We start from the raw sequence: 17748 nt of genomic DNA on the forward strand, positions 1-17748 counted from the left end.
ACATGGTGGTGCATTCTCCTAGGTTATATGATTCTATTGAACTTGGTTCGAGCTGCCTGCCCTATCTGCCTATCTCCCATCGGGGATATGGATGCATCTCGGCAATTAGGGCTACTCTTTACCCTTGACCCAATACTGAGGCGATTTACGCCCTTATGGACCCTGATACTCTGGTGCCCCCCATTTTCAAACTGGGGGTGTCTCACAATGGACTTAGATATCTGTTACCACGAGAGCAGGATACTGCTTGTGGTAGGCCCACAATATTATACCTTACTGGCTTTGACTTGCCCTTATGTTACCTTTAATTCAGTGTACACGCATTCTTTGTATAAAGGTACCTTCACACGAAGCGACGCTGCAGCGATAGCGACAACGATGCCGATCGCTGCAGCGTCGCTGTTTGATCGCTGGGGAGCTGTCACACAGACCGCTCTCCAGCGACCAACGATGCCGAGGTCCCCGGGTAACCAGGGTAAACATCGGGTTACTAAGCACAGGGCCGCGCTTAGTAACCCGATGTTTACCCTGGTTACCAGCGTAAAAGTAAAAAAAACCAAACAGTACATGCTCACCTGCGCGTCCCCCAGCGTCTGCTTCCTGACACTGACTGAGCTCCGGCCCTAACAGCACAGCGGTGACGTCACCGCTGTGCTTTCACTTTCACTTTAGGGCCGGCGCTCAGTAAGTGTCAGGAAGCAGACGCTGGGGGACGCGCAGGTGAGTATGTACTGTTTGTTTTTACTTTTACGCTGGTAACCAGGGTAAACATCAGGTTACTAAGCGCGGCCCTGCACTTAGTAACCCGATATTTACCCTGGTTACCAGTGTAAAACATCGCTGGTATCGTTGCTTTTGCTTTCAAACACAACGATACACGGCGATCGGACGACCAAATAAAGTTCTGGACTTTATTCAGCGACCAGCGACATCACAGCAGGATCCTGATCGCTGCTGCGTGTCAAACTAAACGATATCGCTAGCGAGGACGCTGCAACGTCACGGATCGCTAGCGATATCGTTACAAAGTCGTTTCGTGTGAAGGTACCTTAAGTGAATGCTACACATGTATGTCCCTCCCTTGTTATTTTGCTGGGGATCTGTTCATTGTAATAAATACACATGTTCCCCTGTAAATCAGTTGGCTTCCTCCTTCTCCTGCATCTTTTATTTCCAATATTCATTTAAGTGGCGAGCTCGAGCCCCAATACTGTTCGAGCTTTGGGTTGGGACTGCTGTCCTTGCTCCCATGCGAGAATTTCTGATCAAATGGACAACCTTGGTCTTCAATCCTGCTTTTTCCCCCCCTTCATTGAGGTGGGATATTCTTCTCGTATACTTACTATGTTTAGTGTTTTTCATTTGGCTTGATTAGGGGCCTTTATTAAAACTGGGCTGGGACCTCTTGTCTGTACAGTTCCGCGGGGTTATATATTGGTTCTTGATGGCGGACTTGCCACCCCCTATTCCATTCGTTTTCATAGGACCCGCTGTGCTCTCTATACCTTCTTTAATCTGGTACTTTTTACTGGCTTTGCTTTGAAATATGCGTGCATGTACTTTGGCATTGTTAGCGATAATGGCACGAATTAGTGTGTTGACCAGTGGCGCATGCGTAATATCTATGTGCCGCGGACTCCCTTAAGTATCAGGCCTATTGGTATCTTAAAAATCTGGCACATTTGACCTAAGTGCATGTTGGTCGATACCTTTAATATTTCCTGGTGGGCAGTAGGTTAGCATACAGTTATGCAGCCTGCCGCTCACTGCGTTATGTACATATTCTCTTGCGCCTGTATAATAAGATCCAGCTAGTCTGTTGGGTGCCTATGGGCACATACGCAAACTTGTAATCTTGACTTGCGCCGTACTAGTAGCTGTATACGCCGTATTATAGTGTATGTCTTGAACTTTTTCCAATAGCGGTGGATCGTACATCGTACTATGTGCCAGCGCATGCGCCTGGGGCGATCAGATAGACTCACTACCATGGTTACTTCAGCGCTTGCGCACTTGTACCCGGCTGGCTGCTGGACACCTATGTGCGCAGGCGTATGCACAGTACTTGCGTCGAACCGGATGTCCACTCGGCTTCACACATGGAGGCACGATCCCTTGCGTCGTAGCACTCTCACAGGTGACTACCATTCTATTTGTTATCTTTACACATATAGGCCATGTTCACACGATCCTTTTTTTGATCCTTTTTTTTTCAGGTCCTGATTTGGAAAACCCGCAGTGCAAAACTGCACTGCTGATTTTCCTGCAGTTTCTTCTGCAGATTCCTCTGCGGGTTTTCAACAGCACTTTCCTATTGGTGCCTGTTGAAAACAGGAGCTGAATCCGCAGAAAGAAGTGACATGGTACTTTTTTTCTGCAGGCAAATCCTCGCGGATTTGCCTGAGAAAAAAAGGATAGTGGGCACAGTGGTTTTTGTTTTCCATAGAGTAACATTGGACTGTACCCTGCATGGAAAAAGGACCTGAAAAAAAAAGGATCAAAAAAAGGATCGTGTGAACATAGCCTTACATTTCCCCTGATGAAGACGCTCTAGCAGCGTCGATACGTGTGGGGCCTTGATTCCCCCAGGATTTTGGTAACCCTGGCATGGCATTGTATTCATCTTGATACAGGTCTATATGCACTGATTGTCCAAGGGGCAACTCAGGAAATCTCCTTCCCTTCCCTTTATCCAACCAAAATCGCTTCAGCATTGTGGTCTCAAACTTTGTTGGTTAACTTTCTTATTGTATGATTATTGGTTGTGGTGGGCAACTGTGCATTATCCAAATAGGCGGTATTGTGATATTTTGTCTATTTTTGCATGTAAACCATGGGTCACCAACTTATACATGGACTTATGCCATCCATTTGAGGTCAGCGGGCAGCACAGGTTATTGGTGTTTGTTATGTAAATCCATTTTTTTCTTGTATGTGCCAACTTGTTTCATATTAACACATATTGTCATGTGCTTTAATATATTGTTCTATTTATTGCCGGATGAGCCCATGTATACATAAGGAAGAATATATATATTTCTTGGGTGATCTGTTTTTTCTTCCTGGGGGATTTAAGTTGGTCTATTTGGCCCTTTTGGCCTTTTAAATGTTTTTAAATTCCGTGTCCTTGTCTTTGCCTCTGTTGTAATGTTATTTGTAATAAAGACTATTATTATTGGTTGATCCCACTAGTGTGCATATCTTTCCTCTCTTTTTTGCTTTCCAATGTAACAGACCACCACAAGACAGCACTCCGTTTGGACACACCGGGGACTGCAAGTACCATTAGAATATCGAGCCTCCCAGGAGTATTAATAGTGTGAAGGTACCTTTAGAGTTTGGTCAGTACTGCAGTAAGTGATTATGTGCAAGCATTCGCTGCAGGAACAGCAACCTGAGCGGGCCCTGGGGAGATGCTGCCATACAAAGTGCCAGAATGTCCCAGCAAGTATCACCACCAACAGAGGCAAGACGGACTATCTCCACAACACTGGCTACATGCTATACACCATGCCGTCCTACCTCCTCCTCAGGAGCTACAAGCTATACACCATGTCGTCCTACCTCCTCCTCAGCAGCTACATACTATACACCATGCAGTCCTACCCCCTCCTCAGCACCTACATGCTATACACCATGCCGTCCTACCTCCTCCTCAGCAGCTACATGCTATACATCATGCCGTTCTACCTCCTCCTCAACAGCTACATGCTGTACACCATGCTGTTGTACCTCCACCATGCCGTCCTGCCTCCTCTGCCTCAGCAGCTACATGCTATACACCATGCTGTCCTACCTCCTCCTCAGCAGCTACAAGGTATACACCATGCCGTCCTACCTCCTCCTCAGCAGCTACATGCTGTACATCATGCCGTCCTACCTCCTCCTCAGCAGCTACATGCTGTACATCATGCCGTCCTACCTCCTCCTCAGCAGCTACATGCTGTACACCATGCCATCCTACCTCCACCACACCAGCTATATGCTGTACACCATGCCGTCCTGCCTCCTCCTCCTCAGCAGCTACATGCTATACATCATGCCGTCCTACCTCCTCCTCAGCAGCTACATGCTGTACACCATGCCATCCTACCTCCACCACACCAGCTACATGCTGTACACCATGCCGTCCTGCCTCCTCCTCCTCAGCAGCTACATGCTATACACCATGAAGTCCTACCTCCTCCTCAGCAGATACATGCTGTACACCATGCCATCCTACCTCCACCACACCAGCTACATGCTGTACACCATGCTGTTCTACCTCCACCATACCAGCTACATGCTATACACCATGCCGTCGTGCCTCCTCTGCCTCAGAAGCTACATGCTATACACCATGTCGTCCTACCTCCTCCTCAACAGCTACATGCTATACATCATGCCGTCCTACCTCCTCCTCAACAGCTACATGCTGTACACCATGCCATCCTACTTCCACCACACCAGCTACATGCTGTACACCATGCCGTCCTGCCTCCTCCTCAGCAGCTACATGCTATACACCATGCCGTCCTACCTCCTCCTCAGCAGCTACATGCTATACACAATGCTGTCCTACCTCCTCCTCAGCAGCTACATGGTATACACCATGCTGTCCTACCTCCTCCTCAGCAGCTACATGCTGTAAATCATGCAGTCCTACCTCCTCCTCAGCAGCTACATGCTGTACATCATGCCATCCTACCTCCTCCTCAGCAGCTACATGCTGTACATCATGCCGTCCTACCTCCTCCTCAGCAGCTACATGCTGTACACCATGCCATCCTACCTCCACCACACCAGCTACATGCTGTACACCATGCCGTCCTGCCTCCTCCTCCTCAGCAGCTACATGCTATACACCATGAAGTCCTACCTCCTCCTCAGCAGCTACATGCTGTACACCATGCCATCCTACCTCCTCCTCAGCAGCTACATGCTGTACATCATGCCGTCCTACCTCCTCCTCCTCAGCAGCTACATGCTGTACACCATGCCATCCTACCTCCACACCAGCTACATGCTGTACACCATGCCGTCCTGCCTCCTCCTCCTCAGCAGCTACATGCTGTACACCATGCCGTCCTACCTCCTCCTCAGCAGCTACATGCTGTACACCATGCCATCCTACCTCCACCACACCAGCTACATGCTGTACACCATGCTGTTCTACCTCCACCATACCAGCTACATGCTATACACCATGCCGTCGTGCCTCCTCTGCCTCAGAAGCTACATGCTATACACCATGTCGTCCTACCTCCTCCTCAGCAGCTACATGCTATACATCATGCCGTCCTACCTCCTCCTCAGCAGCTACATGCTGTACACCATGCCATCCTACCTCCACCACACCAGCTACATGCTGTACACCATGCCGTCCTGCCTCCTCCTCCTCAGCAGCTACATGCTATACACCATGAAGTCCTACCTCCTCCTCAGCAGCTACATGCTGTACACCATGCCATCCTACCTCCACCACACCAGCTACATGCTGTACACCATGCCGTCCTGCCTCCTCCTCCTCAGCAGCTACATGCTATACACCATGAAGTCCTACCTCCTCCTCAGCAGCTACATGCTGTACACCATGCCATCCTACCTCCACCACACCAGCTACATGCTGTACACCATGCTGTTCTACCTCCACCATACCAGCTACATGCTATACACCATGCCGTCGTGCCTCCTCTGCCTCAGAAGCTACATGCTATACACCATGCTGTCCTACTTCCTCCTCAGCAGCTACATGCTATACACCATGAAGTCCTACCTCCTCCTCAGCAGCTACATGCTGTACACCATGCCATCCTACCTCCTCCTCAGCAGCTACATGCTGTACACCATGCCATCCTACCTCCTCCTCAGCAGCTACATGCTGTACATCATGCCGTCCTACCTCCTCCTCAGCAGCTACATGCTGTAAATCATGCCGTCCTACCTCCTCCTCAGCAGCTACATGCTGTACACCATGCCATCCTACCTCCACACCAGCTACATGCTGTACACCATGCCGTCCTGCCTCCTCCTCCTCAGCAGCTACATGCTATACACCATGCCGTCCTACCTCCTCCTCAGCAGCTACATGCTGTACACCATGCCATCCTACCTCCACCACACCAGCTACATGCTGTACACCATGCTGTTCTACCTCCACCATACCAGCTACATGCTATACACCATGCCGTCGTGCCTCCTCTGCCTCAGAAGCTACATGCTATACACCATGCTGTCCTACTTCCTCCTCAGCAGCTACATGCTATACACCATGAAGTCCTACCTCCTCCTCAGCAGCTACATGCTGTACACCATGCCATCCTACCTCCTCCTCAGCAGCTACATGCTGTACATCATGCCGTCCTACCTCCTCCTCAGCAGCTACATGCTGTAAATCATGCCGTCCTACCTCCTCCTCAGCAGCTACATGCTGTACACCATGCCATCCTACCTCCACACCAGCTACATGCTGTACACCATGCCGTCCTGCCTCCTCCTCCTCAGCAGCTACATGCTATACACCATGCCGTCCTACCTCCTCCTTAGCAGCTACATGCTGTACACCATGCCATCCTACCTCCACCACACCAGCTACATGCTGTACACCATGCTGTTCTACCTCCACCATACCAGCTACATGCTATACACCATGCCGTCGTGCCTCCTCTGCCTCAGAAGCTACATGCTATACACCATGTCGTCCTACCTCCTCCTCAGCAGCTACATGCTATACATCATGCCGTCCTACCTCCTCCTCAACAGCTACATGCTGTACACCATGCCATCCTACTTCCACCACACCAGCTACATGCTGTACACCATGCCGTCCTGCCTCCTCCTCCTCAGCAGCTACATGCTATACACCATGCCGTCCTACCTCCTCCTCAGCAGCTACATGCTATACACCATGCCGTCCTACCTCCTCCTCAGCAGCTACATGCTATACACCATGCTGTCCTACCTCCTCCTCAGCAGCTACATGGTATACACCATGCTGTCCTACCTCCTCCTCAGCAGCTACATGCTGTAAATCATGCCGTCCTACCTCCTCCTCAGCAGCTACATGCTGTACATCATGCCATCCTACCTCCTCCTCAGCAGCTACATGCTGTACATCATGCCGTCCTACCTCCTCCTCAGCAGCTACATGCTGTACACCATGCCATCCTACCTCCACCACACCAGCTACATGCTGTACACCATGCCGTCCTGCCTCCTCCTCCTCAGCAGCTACATGCTATACACCATGAAGTCCTACCTCCTCCTCAGCAGCTACATGCTGTACACCATGCCATCCTACCTCCACCACACCAGCTACATGCTGTACACCATGCCGTCCTGCCTCCTCCTCCTCAGCAGCTACATGCTGTACACCATGAAGTCCTACCTCCTCCTCAGCAGCTACATGCTGTACACCATGCCATCCTACCTCCACCACACCAGCTACATGCTGTACACCATGCTGTTCTACCTCCACCATACCAGCTACATGCTATACACCATGCCGTCGTGCCTCCTCTGCCTCAGAAGCTACATGCTATACACCATGCTGTCCTACTTCCTCTTCAGCAGCTACATGCTATACACCATGCCGTCCTACCTCCTCCTCAGCAGCTACATGCTATACACCATGCCGTTCTAAAACCTCCTCAGCAGCTGCATGCTGTACACCATGCCGTCCTACCTCCTCCTCAGCAGCTGCATGCTGTACACCATGCCGTCCTACCTCCTCCTCAGCAGCTGCAAGCTGTACACCATGCCGTCCTACCTCCACCACACTAGCTACATGCTGTACACCATGCCGTTCTACCTCCACCATAGAAGCTACATGCTATACACCATGCAGTCCTACCCCCTCCTCAGCAGCTACATGCTATACACCATGCAGTCCTACCCCCTCCTCAGCAGCTACATGCTATACACCATGCCGTCCTACCTCCTCCTCAGCAGCTACATGCTATACACCATGATGTCCTACCTCCTCCTCAGCAGCTACATGCAGTACACCATGCCGTCCTACCTCCACCACACTAGCTACATGCTGTACACCATGCCGTTCTACCTCCACCATACAAGCTACATGCTATACACCATGCCGTCCTACCTCCACCACACTAGCTGCATGCTATACACCATGCCGTCCTACCTCCTTCTCAGGAGCTACAAGCTATAAACCATGCTGTCCTACCTCCTCAGCAGCTACATGCTATACACCATGCAGTCCTACCCTATCCTCATCACCTACATGCTATACACCATGCCGTCCTACCTCCTCCTCAGCAGCTACATGCTATACACCATGCTGTCCTACCTCCTCCTCAGCAGCTACATGCTATACACCATGCTGTCCTACCTCCTCCTCAGCAGCTACATGCTATACACCATGCCGTCCTTCCACCTCCTCAGCAGCTGAATGCTGTACACCATGCCGTCCTACCTCGTCAGCAGCTACATGCTATACACCAGTGTTCCCCAACTCCAGTCCTCAAGAGCCAACCAACAGGTCATGCTTTCAGGATTTCCTTAGTATTTCACAGGTGATGGAATTATTGCCTGTGAAGGTGATGCACTTATCACCTGGACAATACTAAGGAAATCCTGAAAACATGACCTGTTGGTGGCTCTTGAGGACCGGAGTTGGGGAACACTGCTATACACTATGCCATCCTACATCCTTCTCAGCAACATCGTATCTCCGCCGCGCCAGCTACACGCTGTACACAATCACATCCCACCACTCAGGATCATGTGTCACTTCACACAAATCCCAGGTTTTGGGACAGAACAGAATCAATATGAGAATCGGTACTGAATGTGATGAGGAAGCCGCGAGACATTTACACATCGACCCAACAGTATTTTATATGTTTTACACTGGCAGGCAGCGCTCATGCCTCCCATGGCCATGAACGCTGTTTACCCTAGCTATTCTCCAAACCAGGCAATTATCTCATAGCATCCGGTAAATCTTGGCAACACAAGCAGCCGTCCGCTCTGAGGCACCAGAGATTACACCATCACCCTCAAATGTGGGAGCGGAGGAGAAGGACGTATGAATACGGCAGACACCACGTGCTTCAGCTGCTGCCCTCTGTGCATACATATTTCATGGTGTTAGTCTACGATGCACCTTGTGTCCATATATTATGTATCATTGTGTGCGTGATCATCGCCTTCTCCACACTCACACCACAAATCCAGCAGCTCGGGAAAAAGACGTTAAATAGAAACTCGACAGCCAGAGAGCCCCATTCTCCCCAGTTACCTGCTCACCAAGCTTTCTCCAGCTAGAAGAGTGCAACTCAGCACCCATCATGGCGGCTTCTACAAGTGTAATGAACGGGCACCAGCTATAATCAACGCAGTCCCACTAGCACCACATCCAGTCATATCTGACTCAATCATGGTGGCATCTCCAGAAGATACGCAGGTCAGAAACACACGAGATATAACCTGCAGCCGGCACAACAGACTCCATGGTGGAGGCATCTCAAGAGGATAAGTATATCAATAACTTACAAAAGATGTAACGAGCAGCCATTACCACTACAGATTCCATCACGGTGGCATCTCCAGAGGATACGCAGGTCAGGAACATACAGGAGATATAACCATCAGTTGTCACCACAACACACTCAGTCATGGGGGCATATTTTAAGGATACATGTGACAATAACATAAAGGCGATATGAGCAGCAGTTGCCACCAGCAGAAAAAATTCCATCGTTGTGGCCTCTCCAGAGGTTATAAATGTAAAGAACACACAAAAGACATAACCAGCAGTCTTCACCACAACAGATTCCATCATGGTGGCATCTCCAGAGGATGCGTCTGAAAATAACATACAGATGATATAACCACCAATCATCACCTGTACAACAGATTCCAATGTGGTGACATCTCCTGACGATACGTGAGTAAAGAATTTACAAGAGAAATAACAGCAGTCGCTACCAGCACAAAAGACTCCATCATGGTAGAATCGCAATGGATTAGGTGTGTAACAAACGACATGCTGCTAGTGCCAACGCATGCACATGCTCATCCAACTCCATTGCGGCAGCGTGTCCAGAGTTCAAGTCAGTAATGAATGCACACCAGATAAAACTGGGGCCATGCTGCAACCACCACCATGTTGGGTTCCAGGTGGCCTTGCTGAGACACAACACATAACTGCAGCAGAGTCGAGTGGGCGACGCATCACTGTCGCTACAAGTGACTGAACCCCAAGCGGGGGCCCGACACACAGGCCCTGCAGTACCCCGATATGTCAGATCCGGGGATCCCAGCACACAGGCCCTAAAGCACCTTGATTATGTGGGTTCCAGGGGCCCCGGAAGACAGGCCCTGCAGTACACCGATATGTTGTGATGAAGCAGATCCCGGGATGTGCTGAGCCGTGTGTGTATGGGGGGCTGAGGCCTCGGTGAATGTCACCTCCGAGACATCACACAGCAGATCGGGATGATGGATGCAGCAGCAGAGTGTAAATCTACTCCGAGAGCCGCTGCCCCACATTACATCCTGGTACCTCATTAATTACAGGGGCGCTGACCTGTCACTTCACTAATTAGGGATATTTCCTGATACCACCAGGGAAACCCACACTACAAGCCCCCACAGATGTGCAGTGTAACCTGGGCGCGATGCCAGGGGTCCGCAGGCCACCTACCACTGACTGCTACAGGACTGACCCAGCCGCCGATCCTATGGAACTAATAGTCCTACACAATGCCCTGCGCCAGAGGCAGCATCCACAGCAATCAGCACTCAGAACAGCAGAGCTGAGCGTGCACTCACAGCAGTACATGTCACTACACGACGAGGAGCAGTGCGGAGCACAACTGCAGAATGGGGAGTCAGCTCACAGGACCAGGCTGACAGCAGACGCGGAAACTGCAATCACTGCCTGCCCCCATATGTTCGGTCACCGGGGGCCATCATCAGCTCTGCTGTCCTTATTGCCCCCCATATAATCTCTAGCGATATAATAACCCCCATATTACACCCACAGTATAATGACCCCGAGCAGTATAATAACCCCCTGCAGTTTAACTCCCTAGCGGTATAACTACTCCCATATAACCGCCAGCGGTATAACTACTCCCATATAACCGCCAGCGGTATAACTACTCCCATGTAACCCCCAGCAGGATAACCACCATGTAACCCCCCCAGTGGTATAATAAACTCCTGCAGTATAACTCCCCAGCGGTATAATTACTCCCATATAACCCCCAGCGGTATAATTACTCCCATATAACCCCCAGTGGTATAATGACCCCCATACAACCCCCAGAGGGATAATTACCCCCATATTACACCCAGTGGGATAACCCCCACGGTTTAATGACCCCGAGCGGTATAATAACCACCAGCGATATAATAACCTCCCGCAGTATAACTCCCTAGCTGTATAATTAGTCCCATATAACCCCCAGCAGTACAATTACTTCCATATAACCCCCAGCGGGATAATAACCCCCATACTACACCCAGCGGGATAATAACCCCCATACTACACCCAGCGGGATAATAACCCCCATACTACACCCAGCGGGATAATAACCCCCATACTACACCCAGCGGGATAATAACCCCCATACTACACCCAGCGGGATAATAACCCCCATACTACACCCAGCGGGATAATAACCCCCATACTACACCCAGCGGGATAATAACCCCCATACTACACCCAGCGGGATAATAACCCCATACTACACCCAGCGGGATAATAACCCCCATACTACACCCAGCGGGATAATAACCCCCATACTACACCCAGCGGGATAATAACCCCCATACTACACCCAGCGGGATAATAACCCCCATACTACACCCAGCGGGATAATAACCCCCATACTACACCCAGCGGGATAATAACCCCCATACTACACCCAGCGGGATAATAACCCCCATACTACACCCAGCGGGATAATAACCCCCATACTACACCCAGCGGGATAATAACCCCCATACTACACCCAGCGGGATAATAACCCCCATACTACACCCAGCGGGATAATAACCCCCATATTACACCCAGCGGGATAATAACCCCCATATTACACCCAGCGGGATAATAGCCCCCATATTACACCCAGCGGGATAATAGCCCCCATATTACACCCAGCGGGATAATAACCCCCATACTACACCCAGCGGGATAATAACCCCCATACTACACCCAGCGGGATAATAACCCCCATACTACACCCAGCGGGATAATAGCCCCATATTACACCCAGCGGGATAATAGCCCCATATTACACCCAGCGGGATAATAAACCCCATATTGCACCCAGCGGGATAATAACCCCCATATTACACCCAGCGGGATAATAGCCCCATATTACACCCAGCGGGATAATAGCCCCCATATTACACCCAGCGGGATAATAGCCCCCATATTACACCCAGCGGGATAATAACCCCCATATTACACCCAGCGGGATAATAGCCCCATATTACACCCAGCGGGATAATAGCCCCCATATTACACCCAGCGGGATAATAGCCCCCATATTACACCCAGCGGGATAATAGCCCCCATACTACACCCAGCGGGATAATAACCCCCATATTACACCCAGCGGGATAATAGCCCCATATTACACCCAGCGGGATAATAACCCCCATATTGCACCCAGCGGGATAATAACCCCCATATTACACCCAGCGGGATAATAGCCCCATATTACACCCAGCGGGATAATAGCCCCCATATTACACCCAGCGGGATAATAGCCCCATATGACACCCAGCGGGATAATAGCCCCATATGACACCCAGCGGGATAGTAACCCCCATATTACACCCAGCGGGATAATAACCCCCATATAACGCTGCACGGTAGCACTATTCCCCCCATATAACGCTGCACAGTAGCACTATCCCCCCCATATAACGCAGCACAGTAGCACTATCCCCCCCATATAACGCAGCACAGTTGCACTATCCCCCATATAACGCAGCACAGTAGCACTATCCCCCCCCATATAACGCTGCACAGTAGCACTATCCCCCCATATAACGCTGCACAGTAGCACTATCCCCCCCCCCCCCATAAAACGCAGCACAGTAGCACTATCCCCCCATATAACGCAGAACAGTAGCACTATCCCCCCCATATAACGCAACACAGTAGCACTATCCCCCCCATATAACGCTGCACAGTTGCACTATCCCCCCCCCATATAACGCAGCACAGTAGCATCCCCCCCCCCATATAACGCGCAGAGTAGAAAAATCCCCCCATATAACGCTGCACGATAGCACTTTCCCCCATACAGAACACTCGGGTGCAGGCAGCGCCGTTCCACACTCACTGGTAGTTGGAGCTGTTCCAGTGCACGGCGTGCCGGTTGGCTCCGGTCCCGGGGAGCAGAGAGAGCAGAGGAAGCAGCAAAAAGATCAGTGCCATCCTAGAGCCGCACCAAGCAGCGCACTGCCACCTCCGGCGCGGGGACGCGCTGCTCGCCACCGCCGCGACCCGCCCACATCGCGGAGACACGCCCCTCACTAACAGGCGGCAGCGCGCAAGGACCGGAATTGTATTTCTATTTCCCCATCACACGACGAAAAGGCGATAGCGGCGGAGCGAGAGTGGTGTATACAGTGTATATCTCATATATACCTCATGTATACAGTGTATACCTCATATATATGGAGCGCCCCCACACCGCCGCAGGGCCGAGGGGTACCCGGAGCCGGGCCTCTAGTTCTCAGTCTCGGGGTTGTCACAGTGGCTAGACCCGGTCCGTGGCCCTGTCCGTCAGTGGGGGACGTCCGGTGAAATAGGTAGTAGTAATGATAGCAATGTAGCGGTGCGGTTGTGGGGTGTAAGTCGCGGTAAATAACGAGGACACCAGGTTGCAGTCTCTTTACCTCTTTACTGGAGATCTCTGAGTCCTCAGTCCAGAACACGGTTCACCAGGCTACGCAAGTCCGGCCGGTCCAATGGCACCTCCAGAGTTCTCCTCTCAGGTGGAAATCTGTGCCTTCCTTCTAGCGCTATGTGTTGTAGTCCTTCCCTGCTGTGCTTACGGAAAGTAACCCCACAACGGTTGTGTCTGTTTCTTAAGTTCCCTCACAACTCGATTTGATGTTCCTCTGTAATCCACCCCTTCCCTGTATTCAGGTTGGAATGGCACCCGTTTGTCAGGTAGGCCTGGAGTTCTTCCGGGACCCTAGAGTCGCCCCTCTCCCGCAATTGCCCCCCAAGACTTCATAGGTGATATGTGGTAGACAGCCCGCCTGAGACCGACTGTCCTGCCGCTGTTTGGAGTATGGCTTGAAGCTGTATTCTAATCCACTCCCTCGGCGTTCCGGCCACCGGTATTGCGCCTCAGCAGGGTGCTGCCTCTTTCAACAAAACCCCTGCTGGTATTCTCCCTCTGCTTGATCTCGTTTCTCACTCAGCACAATCTGTCTCGCTTCTAGTCCTTTCCTGAGTCCCGCCGCTTCCAGGAGCCTGCGCGGACCCGTTACGTTCTTTCAATGCCAAGCCTCTGCCAGGATCCCACCCCTGGCAGAGACCCTACAGTCTCTCCCTTCACAACACCCCCTGCCACAGGGTGTTGCTCCGTTCAATCCCGTCAGCGTTCTCACTAACTTCCTGCCTGACCCCCAGTTTACCCACTATGGTGGGGAGTGGCCTAATGAATAGCACCCTTAGCTCCCCCCGGAGGCCCTGCTGTGAAACATATTGGTGTCTGTGATACCTGATTGGAGGAACTCCTTCGGTGCCATCGAACGTACCATGGCTCCCCTTAGCGGCGAAGCCACAGCACTGCAACGACCAGGACTCTGGGGCGCTGCACTCCCCCCTGGTTAAACACAGTACTCCAGGACTGGGAAGAAAAACAACAATACAGATTAGCAAAAAGACATACAATTTTGTTGAGTGCAAAACGATAAGCATACTTGAACAGGCTTCCCTTTATGGGAGGTGAGGACACTTTTAACGTTACAAACATAGTCAACATTATAAATTACAGGCTATGCATAACTCCTGTTACCCAACCGGGTATTCTACTTAGTGCAAATTCTGGAACAATAAATTAACATTACCTTTAAGAAACATACACTCTTAGTTTACCAAAGGCCTTCCTATAATCACATTACAGGGTAAGGTAACTTCACATTCTCCTACTTTGAACCTGCAGGACCGCCTGTCCCTATGGCACCAGACCTACTGCCTCTCCTTTCTTTTACAGGACCGCCCCGTTCAGCCAGGGCCTACTGCCTTTCGCTACTATACATAGTATAGACATAACATTCCTTTCGTTTAAAGAACTCTGAGCCCGCTCTTCTCGGCTCCTTTAAGGACTCACTCTCTAACCCCTACGGGTTCACTTTCTGTCCTTAGTAACAAAGTAACTTTCTATGGGGACGCAGGGTTTACCTTCTATCCTCACCTTCATCATTACTTCTTTACTTTCAGCTATGCAGATCTCTACATCTACCCCTACGGGCTCTCTGCACCTTTCAAAACATTATTCAGGTTTCACATTTCAAACAAAGTGAACACATTTAACTTTTCATGGAAAACAGTTACATTCTTTTCTAGCATCATTATAGCTTTACTGTTCTGCAACAGTATCTCTCTCAAGTTCAATTCTTCACATCCCCTTTAAGAGGGGACCAAGTCTCTCTGAGGTAGCTCGTTCTCTCAGCCTACCAGCCCACGCAAAGGTTCCAGTATGGTATCTTCGCAAAGTGTCTTTAACTAGAACCGGTAGAAAAGGTATCTTCACAAAGTGTCTCTGGCTCAAACCAATAGGGCAAACATCTTCGCAAAGTGTCTTTGGCTAAAACCAGTAGGAAGCACCTTTAAGAAGGTGCAAACTATTTACAACGGAAGTTCGAATCATGCACAGTCCATGATTTCTGCAGTTCTTTAAACTTGTGCAAAATTTTAGGAAAACTCAGAACAAACAGGGATTCCGGGTCAACAAAGGGATCCATTAACCCTGGACGGGTTTTAGCAACAAACAGGAACAGTTAAAGGAAAACTATTTACATCTTCATGGTATCGAGGTTTATTCTTCTTCTGGTGGCTTGGGTTCCTGAACCCCGGCCACTGTAGCGCGGACACCAGCGGCAAGCTCCGCGGGGACCACCTGGTCGCCTGCTGTTTGAATTTGAAGCCTAACTCTGTCGGCAAGTTCAGGAGCTGCTACAAAGCGTACAGTAGAAACAGTAACAAGGTCTGGCAGCCCTGGATTGACCACAGTTGGGGCCACAGGTGCCATTCTCTCAGACTCGTATCGCTGAACTTTCCGGGCACGCCATCCTTGTGTGTTCCAGTGACGGATATACGTCACCTGATCCCCCTCCCGGAGTGGTTCACCTTCTCGATCACAGCAGGGAGTCTCCACATCGTAGCCGGCAACGAAGATGCCAGTAGGTAGACCCGACTCCCAAATGGAACCCCACCCCTTCTTTGGGTGGAATGCCGCCACCGTCCCTCGCCTGACAGCATCCGTCCCATCATAGATCACTTTTTTGCCCTGCAGTTCCCGTTTTTCAACTTCAGTGCGCTGCCCCCAATGCTGGAGCACGCATTGTTTGTATTGGTCCCAGGTAAGTATCGCAATAGTGAGACCTTCCATTGGAATCCCATCCTGCTCGACCCAGGGAACATCCCATCGGAACATCACCCCTCCTGGGTCCATTTCTATGGGCTCTCCCCACCTGGTTGGCAATGGTGGTAACAACTTCCCCAACGCGCCGGGGGTGAGAACCGCCCGGTCGATTGTAAACGCGGGGTTACTGTTGTGAGGAGGATCGATCGGGAGAGCAGAACCGTCCAGGGGAGTAGGGGCGCCGCCCATACCTGCGCCTGATGTGGTTCCATCGGTGTCGCTCTGGTCCGTTAACGAGGACGCTGGAGTCGGCTGCAGCCCGGACCGGGGCTCCTCCAATGGGATGCTCGGACTCCGCTCCGCTTGCTGTGGTTCCTCCTCCTCTAACTCCGAGGTCGGGATTGGTGGACGTAGCTTCGCTGTCGGATCCGCAGGCTTCCGGTCCATCTCCGGTGAAGAAAGGCAGGCCTGAACCGCTTCTTCCTCGCTCAGGCACTCGCCGTTCATCATCGCCACCTGATAGTCGCTGGCAGTGCATGCACCTAACTCCGCCATTTCTCTGAGGTCGGGCTTCTCCGTCACCAGCCTCTCGCCGTTGCATATCAAGGGGTGTTTCTCTTCTGCTTTGGGGCAGGTCATTCCTCTGCAGCCAGAAGTGCAGGGGGCGGTAGCCATTTCTCGCGCCACACTGGGAGTCTCCGCCCATAACACGCCCTCCTTCCCCTTGGGTGTAGCAATGGCGGCGCCTTTTGGCGGGAACTTTTGGCGGCTAATGGCGCAGCACAGTCTTACAATAAAGTACAGTCCAAGCACAACAAATCACAGTCTCTAGGCACACATGACCTGATTCTTCAGGCTTAAGTAGATCCTGTTCGTGACGCCAAGTTGGAGCGCCCCCACACCGCCGCAGGGCCGAGGGGTACCCGGAGCCGGGCCTCTAGTTCTCAGTCTCGGGGTTGTCACGGTGGCTAGACCCGGTCCGTGGCCCTGTCCGTCAGTGGGGGACGTCCGGTGAAATAGGTAGTAGTAATGGTAGCAATGTAGCGGTGCGGTTGTGGGGTGTAAGTCGCGGTAAATAACGAGGACACCAGGTTGCAGTCTCTTTACCTCTTTACTGGAGATCTCTGAGTCCTCAGTCCAGAACACGGTTCACCAGGCTACGCAAGTCCGGCCGGTC

General features: G+C 51.2%; 1 protein-coding gene across 1 annotated transcript in view; it reads right to left on the minus strand.

Annotated features, from left to right (window-relative positions):
- LOC143767623 (ephrin-A3-like) overlaps positions 1 to 13501 on the minus strand; it is a 102382-nt gene extending 88881 nt beyond the window's left edge. Inside the window, exon 1 of the mRNA XM_077256062.1 lies at positions 13311 to 13501. Coding sequence (XP_077112177.1) covers positions 13311 to 13405 — 95 coding nt within the window. The 5' untranslated portion in view covers positions 13406 to 13501. The remainder of the gene's footprint in view (positions 1 to 13310) is intronic.
- Between the last annotated feature and the right edge of the window lie 4247 nt (positions 13502 to 17748).

Source organism: Ranitomeya variabilis, chromosome 1 (genome assembly GCF_051348905.1).
Source record: "Ranitomeya variabilis isolate aRanVar5 chromosome 1, aRanVar5.hap1, whole genome shotgun sequence".
Lineage (NCBI taxonomy): Eukaryota > Metazoa > Chordata > Amphibia > Anura > Dendrobatidae > Ranitomeya > Ranitomeya variabilis.